Consider the following 16749-nt stretch of genomic DNA (forward strand, 5'->3'; position numbering starts at 1 on the left):
GCACACTATTTGCAGTATTGTACATCTTTAAAAGCAAATCTCAGTGTTTCCTCACTTGTCAAAATTGCACTGGGAATTGTGGGTTTGGTTGACCTCAACTAGCATATCTGCCATATTTTTCACTGTATCCCTATGATAAACTCTCCTGAAAGGCAGTGACAAAGCTTAACAATTTCAAGAGGTAATTATTTTAGAATTGTTAGAAAATTTAATTCTTGCAAGTGTTTTTATACTTGTAACGTGTGTGGAACATCAATAATTCAGCTTATTTAAAGCAGAAAGAAATTATGGTACATATTCAGCCTCATGAATGTTGTTGAGCTATTCTTATTGCAAATTGCATTACAGAACGGACATCAAATAAACCAAGCACCAGGCTCATATGGCTGGCGTGATGCATTGCAGGATCCTGTTACAGCCTCTCTTTGTAATTCTAGGAGGCAGAAAACAAAATCTGACACTGAAAAATAATAAGTTTGAGTAAATCATGTAGGAGAAACGTACATTTATGTCCAAGAAATGGTGAGATGTTGCCAGAACAATGCAGCTACATTATGAATCTTTAATGATTCTGAAAGTCATAATGGTCTGTCACTAATGCCCATTAATGATCTCTCTATACCACGAGTATGGGCTTGATGTTTCTGGCCAGTACCTTAGAGAATACTTTAAATGTGCCTTAAACTTTGTCTGATCTGCTCCCTGTGTGTCTGCTCCAAATGTAGACTGCAACTGCCTGGGCAGGAGCAGCTTGTAAGGCAGCATGGCTTTGGGGATAAGAAAGTCTTATTCAGGTAAGATGTATTTAAGCAATTTTTTTTTACAAGAAAAAATGAGAAGGTATTTCCTAGCAACTAATCCTCTGTAGAGGTTATAAACTGTATAAAGAAAACAGAGGTTAATACTTCTTTAATACTACAAGTGTGGTTGTTCTTTTACTTCATGAATTTTCTTTGGTAACTCTAGGGCATTTAGGAAGGAAAAGGTAGGTGTTACTGTTCATTCCTACTGATTGGGGCTGTAAATAGACAGAGTATGCTACTGAACTGGTAAGTTTGTCCTGATTGAAAATGTGTTTCACGTGTCAAACAGGTTGATTTTATGGCGTTTTAAACATTTGTGTCCTGTGTTTTGTTAATTTTGTACCCAAGCTTTTGTCAGGTATAAGGATTGCTTTAGAGAAAAAGCAAACAATTCCATTTCTTTTCTAATTGCCTTTCATCAGAGTATTGTGTTTAACCTTAACTGAAGACAATCTTGTCATGGCATTAATAATGTAAAAGCATTTTCAATACAAAACCATCTTAATTTCTCTATTCTTTTGTCCATGTTTCAGCTGAAGGCTTACAGTGGTGTAGTTTAGTTTTCTTCAATAATGAGAAAGTTGTTCTTTGCACCAAGTACGTGAAATGATCAGATTACTGTAAGAACCAACACCCTGCAGGTAGAAGAGAAGAGCAAATCCAGGGACTTTTGGAAAAAAACCCCAATATCAGACAATAATGTGATAGGCAGCGTGTACAGAGCATTCAGCATTAACCAGGAGCCTTAGATATTAGCCGGGCTATGTGTCATTCCATATTAGATATAACAACCTTAATAATCAACTCTTATGACATTGGCATCCATTTCTCTTTTTCTCTTTAAAATTAATAGAGTAAATCTGAGTACAGTAAAATGTGCAGTGCCAAGTGTGCACTCTGCGATGCTTTTGGCTTTTACCAAATATGATCACTACAAATATTAGGCATATTAACTGCTAAATGCCTGCTGTGCTGCGTAAGTAAGTTTTGTAGCTGGTGGGGGTAAACTTGAAGTGGGTCTGAAGCAGTTGGGAGTTGGTGCTGTGGGTTTGGTTTTGGGGTGTCTGTTGAATGGCCTCAACGTGCTGCTGGTACGGACTGTGCTGTGGGGCTGAGTGACCATGTGTGGGGCTTTGACCGTGTGTAGGGCTGTGACCGTGCTGTGGGGCTGTGACTGGTATAGGATTGTGACCTTGCTATGGGGATGTGACCGTGGTGTGGAGGGCCGGGTGTTGCTCCCGAGCTGGGAGCTGCTCGGGGCCTCAGCGGGCGGGATGCGGGATGGAGAATGCAGAGTGCCTGATGCGGGATGTGGGATCCGGGCCGGTGACGGAACGGCCGCCCCGGCCGGGCAGCACCGCGGACAGCGCCGGGTTCCGGCCAGCGGAGCTGTTCAGGAAGGGTCTGGGCGCAGCCCCGTGCCCGGTGCCCGGGGATGCCGTGGCTGGCAGGCAGTGGCAGCTGGGCCTCGCAGCCCGTGCCGTGATCCTGGACCCCGCAGCTGCAGGAAGCTCCAGGCCCCGATATCCAAACCTGGCCAGGGCAGCTCCAGCGGCTCTCCTGGCCCTTCCCTTCCCTTCCCTTCCCTTCCCTTCCCTTCCCTTCCCTTCCCTTCCCTTCCCTTCCCTTCCCTTCCCTTCCCTTCCCTTCCCTTCCCTTCCCTTCCCTTCCCTTCCCTTCCCTTCCCTTCCCTTCCCTTCCCTTCCCTTCCCTTCCCTTCCCTTCCCTTCCCTTCCCTTCCCTTCCCTTCCCTTCCCTTCCCTTCCCTTCCCTTCCCTTCCCTTCCCTTCCCTTCCCTTCCCTTCCCTTCCCTTCCCTTCCCTTCCCTTCCCTTCCCTTCCCTTCCCTTCCCTTCCCTTCCCTGCCCTGCCCTGCCCTGCCCTGCCCTGCCCTGCCCTGCCCTGCCCTGCCCTGCCCTGCCCTGCCCTGCCCTGCCCTGCCCTGCCCTGCCCTGCCCTGCCCTGCCCTGCCCTGCCCTGCCCTGCCCTGCCCTGCCCTGCCCTGCCCTGCCCTGCCCTGCCCTGCCCTGCCCTGCCCTGCCCTGCCCTGCCCTGCCCTGCCCAACAGACCCCGAACTGCCCGAGACAGCAGAAACCTTGCTGGGGCACTTACCTGGACTGACTGCAGGTGTCCCTCTTGTTTCTCCTTTTCATCATTTTATTTGTATCCAGTACTTTCACTGCTGGAAGTCTGCTCCTTTTGTTTGGTTTGTAACTCTTACATATTCGTGGTTTACTGCACACTTCCTGCACAGGAAACTCTGCATTTTGCTGAAAGCTTCCTGAAAAGACCATACATAAGAAAATTTTAAGTAAGCTAAAATTTATGGCAGTAATGGTTTAAAAATATAGTCACTGAATAAGATGTTTTATATATTGCAGAGCTGGGGAAAAAAAAACAAAGGACAGAGGGACGTGAAAATTTCTTCCATCATTAACAGCTCCCCCTTTGATTCCCTGGTGCTTGTGCATCTCGGCCTTTTTGTAACATTTTGGGTTTGCTCACATTTATGAGTCAGGAAGAAAAAAGGCAGAAAAAAGCACCTGTATTTATGTCTCTCTGCATATATGCCAGAATAACTTCTTACTATTCAGCAGCCCTATTTCTGTCCCTGACAATCTAAGTCTGCTCCTTGCCCCTTCCCAGCAAAAGCTCCCAAGCTTTGGAATGTTGTGTTGTAGATAAAGCTAAACTAAGTTTATTTGTTTGTAAACAAGGTTAAGTTGACCTCAGCTGAAGGATAAGGACATGGAGATACTGGTGGGTTTTGTGGCTACTTCTCCTCAAAAGCATGTTATAGTTTTTTAATGAGAAAGGGAAGGAAGATCTGGTAGGAAGAGGAGAAAAAGAGAGTGATAAAGAAGGGGCTGGGAGCTGAAGGGAGAGGACAGAAATCCTGATTTACCATCACACGTGTAACAGTGTGTCTGTCTGCTGTGAACTCAGTTCAGCACGATTTAGCTCTGTGACTGGGGTGTTGCAAAGGCCATACATATGGACTGGGAATTTGATTAAAACCATGGTATGATATCTTTTTGTCTACTTGCGCAGCTCAATCTACTCCTGTTGTGGTGGGTTAGGTAGAAATGTGCCACGGGTGAGACACTTATCCAGTCTGTACAAGCAGATGGGGCCCTGCTGTAGTTCAGCTGGACCTAAGCAAGCAGTAACAGTGCTGAGCTTGAGCAGTTTCATATCTCTCTGATTTCTGAGCAGTGTTTCTCTGCGTAGCAACAGAACCCTTTTGAGCTTTCTGATGAGGTCTGAGTCCCCAGAAATGTTCCCAGCCGCTAATGTGAATATTGGGAGCAGCAGCAGATGTTCTGCCATTAGCTTCCTTCTCTGAATTGACTTCTCTGAATTTCTTCTAATTTGCTTATGTGAAATTTACATACACATTTTTTTCTAGTCTCCACTCCTATTTAAATCCCACAGAGCAGATGCTGGCTTGTGGTTCATGTTCCAGTTTGCTGGCCAGCGTTTTTCATGGTGTTGCTTGCGAAAACAGTGCACCTGAGCTGTGGCAATGAATTATCTTCTGTTTACTGGCAATGCACTGTACTTTTCAATTCAAAATCCCTGTGTGATTTCTAGATGCCACCTTTGTTCTGCTCTTGCCAGCAGCAGCTCCTGTCATGAGGCTAATTTCTGCAAGGCCAGTTGGGTATGGGAAGTGTAACTGAGCCACTGCCTGGGCTGGATTTATGTTCCTGTGTGTGAGTGAGCACTGCCAGAAGCAAGACCCTGAGCTGTGCTGACCTTCATTAAGGGATTGCTTAATTTTGCTGGTGGTGAATATTACTTATCGTAACAATGCATGAGGTACAGTCTCAATCACTCTGCAACAAGTTCAGAAAGCAGAGGTAATGTTTTCCTTCATATAGCTGGGGAAGGAATGAATTGCCATCTGGAGTTGCCTCTCTCTCTTTTCTGAGTATTCAGCCCAGATACTTGGTCAAATGAGCTTAGATAAACGTGCCTTTTATGTCACTTCAGTAAGATATGTCTTGTTACACCTCTCTTCATACTATGATTATTACATGGTGAACTGAGAAGCTCAAGCTCATGACTCTTTTCCTAATCCTCAAGGATATACCTTCTTCTGCTTGGAGAGACTGAGACCAGTGTTTTGTTTGGGTAAACTGGTTCCATGCCAGTGAGTGAGCAGGCTCCCCTTCCACATTTCCAAAAGCATCATTGACTGGTGCAAGGTCTGACTCCAGTTCCTGCAGAGCTCTGCTTCCATCCAAGACAGAACACTTCTTCCTCAGAGGCCCTTTCATTTGCGAGCAGCTCTCCTCACCTTCTCATTGGTCTATGTGGATGTGGTGCCGTGATCTTGGCATGCAGGCAGAAGTCACTGAAAACCAGAGCCAGGCTCTTCTGACCCCAGTCCGAGTAATTTGCTTTCATCATTAGGAACCTGCTGAGTCTTACATCATTAACACAGCAGTGGGAATTGCCAGGCTTGGCATCCATCAGGGTCACAATGGGCAGGGCTCTGTGGTGGTGTGAAAGCAAACAGCAGGGCAAAAGCTTGTTCTGAGCAAAGCAGGGAGCATGACTATAAGAAGCTGGTGAAATGCTTGGATGCAGGTGGAAGAAGAACTCCCAGAGGCTCCAACTCACTGGAGACCCACTGAGTCTGTTTTTATCAAGCTGGTGACAGAGGATGAACCATCAGATCTATGAAAAGGTGGGAAAAGATCTTATCTGAGTAATGTGACCATTTCCAGGCAACTTGCCTTGGCTCTGTGAAGGACTATTGACAGTGTTTTGTCATGTGTAAAGTGGCCTTATGTTAAGTTTGACAGTGGCACACAGCCCACACTTGTGGTGTGTCCCATGCTGAGATGTAAATATCTCAGGGACGATAAGCTGTCATTTACACTGATGTTTCCAAGAGCCATCATGCTGAGAGGTCAGTGAGCAGATCCTTCTGTGCGTACTGATGTGGGAGTGTTGCTGGCTCTGTGGTGGGAAGAGAAGTCACTTGGTCACTGATCCAGTTCCTGGCTCATCTCAGGCCCCCCCCAGATGCAGGAATAACACATTCCCATTTTGGGAGCCCACAGAGCTGTGGGAGCCTATCTCTGGTGTTTGTTCTGTGACCTTTCCCAGCTGATTGGCACTGATCTTTTATGCACCAGATAGACAAGCTTTTGTGGTTGACATTTTGGGATGACTGAATATGAATTAGCCTTGGTGAAAATATTTCTATTTTTCTGTCTTCAAACAATGCCCTCCTTTTCCAAAAATGGCTGCACTACCAGGTCAGATCAAACCTAGTTTTTACCAATACAGGGCTGTAGAGGAATTGGAATTCACAGCTGGGAAAAGGTAGAACTGGGCCTTCTCTCATTAGTATTTTCTGTGAGAACCTGAAAGAAAACTTTCAGGTATTCTTTATATGAGGTGTCATGGCCATCCTGAGAATTTAGCAGGTCATGTAAGTCATGAAGCAGAGACCCAAATTCTTGTCAGTCAGAAGACCTTGCCCTGGCAAACTTGTGTAGGTATGAGAAGAGAATGGGCATAGACTATGAGAACCTTTTGTGATGTTATCAGGTACACAATTATTTTTTTAAGTATCTCATCATTCCTGGTGAGGTGTCTCATGGGTTGCAGTCAGGGGTGTGTTTTTGTGCTTAGCTGGGTGGGGGCCAGATTGGGCACATCCAGTCCCATGCACCACTGTTCTACTGGGTTCTGGTGTTGGGTTTGTGATTCTGTACCCTGAGGAGATAAAAACCAATCACCTCATCCTTTGAGGAAGAAGTGAGCTTTTAGATGAAGTGGGTCTAGATCCCATGTCTACATTGGTGTCACAGGAATCTCTTTCAATTTTTTTTTCCTGTTTCTGAGCAAGGCTGCCCAGTGGACATCTGCAAAAAACCATAGCACAGACACACACAGAGAAACATCCACATCACACTTTACAAGTGCCCTTATGCTCTCAGATAAAAATACTTCTGTTTGCAACTTCTTATTGTAGCCGTTCTTTACTAATAATTATCAGGTAGCCCAGTTGGTCAGTTACTAAAATACCCTCAAATTTGAGCTCTTGGGCTGGAGCTGCTTGGACGCTCAGCTTCCACTAACACCTTTTTTCATCTTGCCCTGCAGTAAAGCCCAGGCTGACTGTTTTTTGACCCCTGTGTGGGTAAAACCCAAGCTCTAGGGGTGGTGAGGGGCCAGCAAAGCTGCTCATCCCTGAGCAGAGAGCAGTCTGCTGTGCTGCAGGCTGTGTCCAGCCTGGAGCTGGCTGCAGAGGAAAGGCTGAGTCATTTCCATGGGATATATTTCACAGAGGAGTTAAGTGATGCAGGACTCAGCTCATAGCAGCTCTGCTTCCTAGTGAATAGTAATTCTGTTTACTTAGAAGAGCAAAAAACCACTGGGGGCCTCAGTGCTGCTGTGTCATCCCTGACTGGAGAAAGTCTTGTTTATCTCCTCCTGAAAAGAGAGAGATGAGAGATGATATTATGGTGATGCTTTTCAGAAAACAATGCTCTGCTTTTGGAGAGTGTAGGCAGTGGACATTGTCCATAGGTTTGATGTTTGAAGCTTTTTTTCTCCAGTTTTTCTGTAACAGCCAGAACAAAAGAGCCTCAGGAGGGACTCCTGACACCCAATGCCAGACTTTTTTTTTTTTTTTTTTGTCACACCAAAGCAGCTTCAAGCTTGTAACTGTAGAGGAGTGGGTTAGAGTTTAGGATGGACTGAGTGAGGCTTGGAGCTGACTTGAGTTTTTTTTCTTCTGGTCTGATTTTGATGCAGCATTTGTTTTGCCCAAACAGTATTAGTTTATATAGGGCAAGCTATAAATCTTTTACTACTTTTTATATAGGGGAACAGGAAATAATTGAGGATGCTGTTCAGTCTGAGGATGGGATATTTTGACCCAAGATGCTGGAAGTCAGCGCCTACTTTATGGCAGCATGTGATGAGAATTCCTGATGCTTCACAGGGCACAGAGGAGCATGTGTCCCCTACAAGGTCACACCTTGGGCTGTGGTCAGTGAGGAGTGCAGGGGAAGGAATTCCTCTGCTCAGGGCTGTCCTGGGCGACGGACAAGCTGCACCATGAAGTCTGTCTGTCCTTCCCTGGAAGTCAGCTCTGCAGCTGGCATGGTATTTTTTTACCTGGTCTCAATTTTTGTTTTGCTCAGCATGAGATAGAACCTACTGTAAATCTTCTGTGCTTGGGATAGATTCAAACCCAGACCAAACAGCACAGATGATGCAGAGAGGATGAACAGAAAAGCAGAACTTTGGCACTTTCCTCCATTTCATTGAAAGAGCCAGACCTGTTTGCAGTTTGGGCCAGTGATAGGGGTTTGATGCATTTCTGTGCAGGAGCCAGGGCAAGGACTGCCTGTTTGGTGCTGGCTGAAAACCAACCCTGCCCCAGCCCAGAAGGTACTGCTGGCTTGGGTACCAAATCAGGCTTTGCTTCTGCCCAGTGCAGGCAACTTCTGGAGGGTCAAGCAATTTTAGTGATCAGAATCATGGAAATTATCATCAGCAAACACTCAACAGATGACTGAGAGGAAAAACTATGAATCAGAAGTGTGGGAGATCTTTGTCTGCTTCAAAACAGTGGAATTGCTTCTGGTCAAATTGCAGCTCCAGGGAGATCATGGCACTGTCTCTGACAGAACTGGCCAAGTCTGTCCTGTGCTGATTTCTCTGTGATTGAGATGGCACTGGCAATTACTCCTTGGCTTTCAATGTGCCCCACTTCAATAATCATAAACAAAGGAAGAGAATGTGTATTCAAGGAATGTTTGGTTGTCTTCTATATTCAGAAAGTCACTTGGAATGTAATTTTATTTATTTTACCTTTTTAGTGTGGTGGGGAATGAACAGTTCTTGCTTTTCAAAGAAAATAAAGCTGTTCTTGAGATTTTTATTTCTGTAACACTAAAGTAGTCCAAAGGCTGGTCCTGTACCAAAGACATTTTCCCAGCAAGATCTACATTTTCATATGCCATTTATAGTAAATGAAGACATGTTTGTAGGAGTACCAATAGATGAAGAAGTTGCTCATGCAAAAAAAACCTGGAGGACTGTTTTTTGAAACTTAAATCTGATTATGCATATATGCTATTTTTGTTCCTCTCTTTAGTTATCTGTCAAGGAACATTTGTGCAAATGAATTTTCATTATGGATTTTAAGCATGCAGGCTGGAATGCTGGCAGAAAGATATCCCAAATACTGCTTTTATATACAGCTTTTCCCCGGGGTTTTCAAGGTTAGCTGAATTCTGAGTTCTGGTTAGTCTCTGTGAAAATGCAATGTCTTGTGACCTTGTAGGACAGATCACAATGAGGCAGCTTCACTTTGATCTGAAGATCAAACACTGCTTTCCAAATTTGGAATATTTATAGAGTAATGTGTGAGTCTTGGGGAAAAAACCAAGTCTTACTCATGATTGTATTGGAACCGGAAAGATGGCGAAATTCATAGTATGTTACCGGTGAGTTGAGTAGGATGAGTTATTGCTAATAATATCCAACTGGCTTTGTTGGATTTCACATGTTGTATGTGGACTGGCAGACGAGGATAGTGGTGGAACTTGTGAATTGCAGCTATTTTTACCCCTACTGTTGAACTTCAACAAGAAATTAGGAGTATTTGTTTAATATGTCTGTGTGCATGGGGTGCCTCACAAACAAACGTGGGGGGGGGGAGGCGGTGTACACAGGGCAGCCCGGGGTGGCCCTGGGGCTGCGAGGGACATGCTGTCCCTGCCGTCATTGACAGCCTGCACAGGGCGCTGCTGGCACTGTGGCCTGGCCACTGCACAGGGTTCAGTGGGGCAGGGAGATCTGGGGCTGCTGTGAGCTGTTCCTAGCCCAGGGAAGGGCTGTAGTGTTGGCAGAGGTACAGCAAACCTCTTTCGGGCTGAGCTGGGGGCAGCACGGCTTCTGCTGCGCCAGGGATTGTCCCAGTGTGTGACCCCCGGCAGGAAGGACAGCACCTGGTTTTGCTGGGGGTACGTGGAGGAGAAGAGAAAGGGACAGATGCCGTCAGAAGTCTGGCCGAGGCTGAAGCACGTCGGGAGCCCGGTGCTGTCACACCAGCCCGCCCGTCGCTGGTGTCCCTTAGCCCCAGGAGACCCCCCCGGGAAGCACGGGGCACAGCTGCCAGCCCCGGGGACAGGAGCCTGTTGCCATCGCAGCCCCACCGGGCTCAGCTCGGCAAGGAACCAGCTCTCGGGGGCATCCCACCCAGCCTCAGTGCCTGCCTGTGAATACCCTCTGCCTCGGGATGAATTCTCTCCGTAACTGTTCGCCTCCGAGGCTGCAGATATGTCCTTTATTTCCAGCCCGAACTGGTTTTGATTGGGTCTCCAGCTGTTGAAAGCATGCCAAAGAGCAGGGATGGGTTGCTGAGGGATCTCCAGGCCCTCCTGTGTCCCGGGCAGGGCAGTGTGCAGGGGTCGGTGCCCGCCGCAGCGCGGTGCCCGGCCCTGCTGCCTCGGGACCACCGCGGCCGGAGCGAATAAACGCACCGGGAGAGAGCCTGGCCCCTGGGCACACACGGGGACAGAGGGACAGAACATGGCAACGATAAGGAAATTGCTCCTTCTGAGGATTTCCTCGTCCGCTACAAAACTGGAGCTGAGAGCGGGCGGTGAAAAGGAACGGCAAGAGATGCAAAAAGCCCCCCAAAAATCCGTGAGGCAGAGAGGGGTGACGTCCTGTAAGGATGAGGGGAAGGCAAGGGAGAGCTGTGGCTGGAGCTGCCTGCCCGCTCCGATCGCCGGCGCTGCTGCCAGCCAGGTGTGCTGGCTCCGGTGCCGGCGGGGCTGTTTGCTCACCGCAGTCACGTCTGTTTGGGTGTCTGCGCCTCCCGAGGGGCGGCTCCGAGCGGCGCAGGTACCCCTGCCCTGGGTACTCCCGACCCTGGTACCCCCACCCCTGGTACCTCCCACCCCTGGGCATCCTCTCCCCCGGTATCCCCCTCCCGTGGTACCCCCACCCCTAGGCATCCCCCACCCCTTGGCATCCTCTCCCGTGATATCTCCACCCCTGGGCACCCCCCACCCCTGGTACCCACGCCGTGGTACCCTTGGTATCCCTGGTCATCCTCTCCCGTGGCACTCCGCCGTGGTATCCCCGCTCCTGGTACCCCGCTCCCGTGGCACCCCTGCCCCGAGCTCCCTCCCCGCCGTGGCAGCTCCGCAGCACCAGGCAGGGCTCTCCGCTCGCCGCCGCGCCGGGAGAGGAGCGGAAGGAGGAGGAGGAGGCACGGGCGGAGGAGGAGGAGGGAGGTGGTGATAAGGGGTTTGCTGCGTCGCCTCATTTCTGTACCCAGCGCACGGTTCGTGGGGAGTGCACGGTGCCTGCATCGCTGCCGGAGGGATCCTGCCGCCTCTGCTGCTGCTGCTGCTGCTGCTGTTGCTGCTGCAGTCCAGCTCGGGAGCGCGGGTTGTTTATCGTCTGGAAGTGCTGCGGTGCTGGAGCCGAAGGTGCCGTGCAGGCGAGGGAGGCTGTGCTCACCTGTCAACAGCACAGGGGAACAGCTTCCCGAGGCAGCCAGGGGCTGGGCATCCGCACTCCGCCCGGTGCCTCCACCACCAACTGCTTCGGGTCCCTTCTTAAGCAAGGAGAGGAAAAAGGATCCAGAAAACCCCTGCAACTGGACAGCCCCTGCTGGAGTCTAACAGGTGTTTGCTGGGATTTGAATGGGGAGGGGACGGGTGGGAAGAGAAGTTAACTGCAGAGATCGGGGCTTGGAGAGATGCGATGATCCTGCACCAAGTGGATGTGCCATGTCTGCACGCACATAGTGCATCTGGAGGAGCCTGGAGGGATGTCTTGCAAGTGATCTGCGTGATCTCCGTAGAAACGCCCGCCACTGCCTGCAAACTTTCCCCTGCTAGAAGTTGGGAGGAATAAAGGAGCACCAGAAAGTCGAAGGGGGAAGATCTCAGAGGACCAAATCTTGAGCTAAACTGTTGGGTGCTGAGCCAGGGCTGTGGTGCCCATCCCACCGTGTGCCCTGGGCTGCTGCGCCCAGCGGCCAAGGGTGGTGTTGGGCAGGCTGCCTGGCGGTGTCCCCAAGGGGCAGTGTCCCCAGCCTTGGGGACGGGCCGAGCAGCATGCTGGCCACCGCTGGCCAGCGGCCCCTAAGCACCTGACCCGCCCCAGCAGCCGGGGCGGTGGCGGCCATGGCCGCGGCCATCGCCAGCTCCCTGATCCGCCAGAAGAGACAAGCCAGGGAGCGGGAGAAGTCCAATGCCTGTAAGTGTGTCAACAGCCCCAGCAAGAGCAAGGGCAGCTGCGACAAGAACAAGTTGAATGTGTTTTCCAGGGTCAAACTCTTTGGCTCCAAGAAAAGGCGAAGAAGGCGACCAGGTTGGCAAGGGTTCTGTCTTTGGGGGCTTGGTTTGTTGGGTGCCGTGGAAGCTGTGATGTGTGTCTGGTGTGGGGACAGGGGAAATGGGAGCTGAGGGCTCGTACAATGGACGTGCAGGTATTGCCCGCTCTGGCTTGTATGCCTGGCTGACCCAGGTACCCCATGCCAGTCCTTTCCCCTGTCATGTCCATCTGGTTTAATTGGGTAGCTCACACTGCTGTCTGTGCACCTGCACACCTGGGTGCACCCACTCTGTCCCTCTGTTACACACATGCAAACACACGGGTGTATTTGAGGGGGAGATGCTAGTGGGGAAGTTCCCATACACGCATCTCTCACAGTTGTATATTGAATAATTTTGGGTCTGGATATGTGGTTTTGGTGTCCTGCTTCACAGAATGCCCTTGCCATGGTTTATCTCTGATTGCAGATGAGGCTTTGTGCTTTTGCTGGCACCTTCCAGAGCTGTGCTTCAGCACCCTGTGCCTTTCTAGGAATGCCATACCTGCAGCTGCCCTGTGGACATGAGGTTCTCTGGGTCACAGGTGCAAAAGATCAGGCACAAAGACTGGGTCTCTGGTCTGAGAGGATTGTTTTGTGTGTGGGAGGAGCAAAACCCTCTGGCAGTGTTGCCGTGGCTTTGCTGTGCTGGAGCATTGATGCTTTTGCCACTCCACCTGTCTGCCTTGATTGCAGTTCACCAGCAGCTTTGGGGTGAATTATGGCTAAAGACCCAAAGTGAGGGTTGGAATAATTTCTCGTCAGAAACGTTGGTAGATAAGAGTTGTGTATCCAGCAGGACTCTTTTCAAAGTTGCTAATAAGATCTAATATGCAAACTTATGCAAACTGTTGTAAGCTCTTGCCTTTAGCCCCTGCTAAAATGAAGTGCAGTAGCAGAGCTCCCCAATGCTTTTGGTTACGAACACAAGGAGTCTTACTCAGACACAGAGTGCTGGAAATGACACACCACATCTTCACAGCGTGTTTGTCTCTGAAGAAACTGAGATGTTGTGGAGTGAGCTGCAGAGGTGCATGAGCTCCTGACAAACCGCACTGTGGGAAATGACTACAATGCAGATGTCATTGGGATTCAGTGGACGTAGACCTTCTTTGCAATTACTCATGATGCTTTAGCCAGATATCTTAAATGGCACACTTGACAGCGTATCCTGCTGTTGTATAGACTTCTTGGTCTGGAATGATATGAAACCATGTGAGATACCTCGCTTTCTAGCTGTGAATCTGAGGATGGTTATGGAAAAAAGAGATCAATCCAAACTATGTGTTGTTTTGATTTTTCTTCTTCTAGCTGATGAGGTAATTACCTCAGCCCTTATGGTGATATTTATTTTGCAGTTCCACCCATTGCTAGATTTCAGGGTTTCCCTCTCCATTTTCCATATGTTCATTGAATAGTTTATCTCTTTGGTTGCTCTGTACTCTTTGGAGCAGCAAGGAATGGGGGTTTGTTTATTAGGGCTGCAGCAGTTCCCATGCTAAACGTTTGCTGCTATGTATTTAGGCTCTCAACTGTCACTGTGGCTCTTTTTAATGCTATTGTAATAGTCTTCTTTTTCCTCTATATCTAAGAACTCACACCTTTTTAAAAGACAGAATGTACTACTTGCCAGCTTGTTTTTAATCCTAAATGAGGTAGGGCTGGGCTCCTGAGGCTGAGCAGTGCTACTGGAATCTGTATTCACTGGAAGCAGATTTTACTGTGCTACTCACGTTGTAATTGAAAGTGGCACTTAATCATTTTGGCAATTGATTTCATAGATATAAATTTAATCTCAGCCTAAATGAAAAGTGTTGCAAAGCCGGTAGCCCTGCTTTTGTTTAGGGTCTTTTTCTTACCTCAGCCTTGAGAAGAAACCTGAAGATTTGTTTCTCTCGTCCTGCTCGCTCAGAACAGCACATCAGGATTTCCCACTTTAATCTCACTGTTGTTTCTTTGCAGAGCCTCAGCTTAAAGGTATAGTAACAAAGCTCTACAGCAGGCAAGGATACCACTTGCAGTTGCAAGCAGATGGAACAATTGATGGAACAAAAGAGGAAGACAGTAGTTATAGTAAGTGACACGAGACTAAATGGTGTGTTTGTGGGTTGTGGTGTCTTGTCCCTCCCATGCAGGTGCCCTCAGAGCTGCTGTCCTGGCATGGTTGGGTCAGTGGCAGCAGCACCAATGCCGTATTGGCAGCACACAAGTCCCTCAGACTTATTGGGTCTAAGAGAAATACTGATAAAAATCACTTACAGAAATAATCAACTAGAGGAGGTAATGATGACACATGTGACAAACAAAGCAAATGTTATCTCCATGGTAATCCAGAGAAGTTCATTGCTGTCCTTTGGATTTTATTGAATTTTTTTCAGCAGGGAAAATTTGCTCGCCTACTCAGAGCCTGAAATAGAATAACGTTATCTCCACTCTCACACAGGGGCTCATTCAGGCCGCACTGTGGTATTTCACAAACTGGGAGTTCAGCAGCATTTTAAACTTCATATTTCCCTATTATAATTATTATTTGTTTCCTCCTCTAAATTGTACCATCGCCTTTCAAACAGCTTTCCCTCAGGTTTTCTGTGAAAAGCTCTGGGCATTTTTACTTGTTGTTTTTGATTGGGGTTTTTTTTACAACTTTGAGGATTAATATGAAACAGGAAAAGATGACTAGAACATTGATTTGGTGTGTGAAAGACACTTAAGGGTCTCACACAGCTGGGCAAAATATTTCAAGTCTGGTAAAAGAAGGAAATGTAGGAAAAAACGCCCTGCAGAAGGTGCATGAAGATGCAAGTGGCCAAGCCAAGACTGGCAGACCTCAGAAGAATGTTTATGTTCATAAATCCAGCTGTGGCCTGCTGCCTCTTACTGGACAGCTTTATTTCTCTGTCAGCTCATACTGCATGAGGACCATGGCAAAGATCATCTCTCCCTTAGGCATTGCTTAGCTATCCATTAGGATGGATATCCTTATCCTTATGTCCTTATTTGAAACAATGCAAATGTAATAGGGAGAGAGTAGGATGCAAATTGCTTTGGATTATTTTTGCTGACACCAGGTGATCACAGTAGCAAGCAATTTATTTTGCCGTAGCTTCTTTGCCACCCCTTTTGTCACATCTGTCCACACGAGGGTCATCCCCTAGAAGTGAGGTAACCCCTTCATCCTGCTGTCCCTCTGGGGACTTGCAGGGATGCTCTCTGTGCCTCTGCTGTGGGTCCTGTCAGCAGTCACAGTTGGGGACAGGTCACTCACTGTTCCAGGAGCCACTGGACTTGCTGCTGCACAGGGACGGGGGCAGGAACAGCTGCTGCTGAGAAGGACAGTCCCATTTTTGGTGCAGTGCTAGTGCCCCTGTCCCTAGAGGCAGCAGCTGGGACAGGGTGTGTGGCTGTGCTGGCACAGGGCACCACTCCAACAGCTGGCCCCTCTGCACTTTGCAGGGCCAGCACATTCCCCCACAGCCCTTCCCAAGCTCCAGCAGTCTGCCACAGCCTCTGCCCACCCCACTGAAGTGTGAACCAGCTTCTGAGTGTGCCTCAGAACAGAGCCTGGACCTGTCTGGCAGGGAGCTGTGTCCCAGTGCTGGGAGCAGCAGCCGGGCACCCACAGCTCAGGTGCCAGCAAAGCACAGCCAGGAATGCCTCCCTGCAGCCACCTCAGTGGCTTGTGCCACCTCTGTCCCTGCTGTCCCCTCTCAGTGGCATCTCTGTCCCTGCTGTCCCATCCCAGTGGCCTGTGGCAGCTGTCTAAGCTGTCCCATGTGGGTGGCAGCTGTGTCCCTGCTGTCCCCTCTCCTCAGCTGTTGCTGACAGGTTTGCAGCACTGTTCACAGTGCAGCCCATACTCAGACCCTCATGCTGAAAATACCCCAACACCTGCCCTGCTGGTAAATGTACCATGAAGAAATCACCTTCCAAAAGAGACCTACAGGTTCTGCCTGGATGCTGAGCTTTAAATCATCCTCTGCAGCCTACACAGAGATCAGGTGGTGCTTTTTGGGGCTGAACTGCAAAGGACTCCCAATGTCCAAGGGAATATTTTCTCCCTGAATAAACTCCAGCATTTGATAGAATGAATGAAAAATCCATTTCCCTTACTGAAAATCTGAGTTTCTTTTGCCAAAAACTCCACAGAACTAGAGAATTTTGCTTGGGTGAAGAGAAAGTAATGGGTGTTGATTTTTGGAGGCAAGCATGAGGAAGGCCTGTGTCTGTGTGTCTGTGTGTCTGTGTGTACACTCCTTGCTACCAAAAGGAAAGAAAACCACGGATTTTACAATGCCCTGTGTTTTTTTGTTAGTTCTGGATATTTCCACCTTTTCTGCTATGCTTGACCATTGTAGGAAGTGCAGTGCTCAAAGGTGCCCAACCTCAGGGCATTCGCTGTGCTCTTGGCAGCCCCAAACACAGAATTTAGGATCTATGTTAAATGTAATTTAGGATCTATGTCAAGCTGTAATTTTTTTTTACTAAGGTATGACCACTTCGGGGTTTTCAGGCTGCAGATGGAATTTATAATGGATCATAATTCTTGGCCGTAATTTTGAAAATAATAAAAATATT

At 48.4% G+C, this 16749-nt stretch overlaps 1 protein-coding gene across 5 annotated transcripts in view; it reads left to right on the forward strand.

Annotated features, from left to right (window-relative positions):
• Positions 1 to 16749, forward strand: part of LOC310922378 (fibroblast growth factor 13) — a gene marked incomplete at its 5' end in the record, with an annotated part of 214401 nt that overhangs the window by 155043 nt on the left and 42609 nt on the right. For 3 of the 5 annotated variants that reach the window (XM_083882889.1, XM_083882887.1, XM_083882890.1), the window contains one exon: positions 14137 to 14247. In XM_083882889.1, the coding sequence (XP_083739015.1) occupies positions 14137 to 14247 (111 nt within the window). Of the gene's footprint in view, positions 1 to 708; positions 795 to 11986; positions 12174 to 14136; positions 14248 to 16749 lie in introns of those variants that run through there. The other 2 variants (XM_083882891.1, XM_083882888.1) reach the window with 2 other exon arrangements.

Source organism: Zosterops lateralis (assembly GCF_965231275.1).
Source record: "Zosterops lateralis genome assembly, chromosome: Z".
NCBI lineage: Eukaryota > Metazoa > Chordata > Aves > Passeriformes > Zosteropidae > Zosterops > Zosterops lateralis.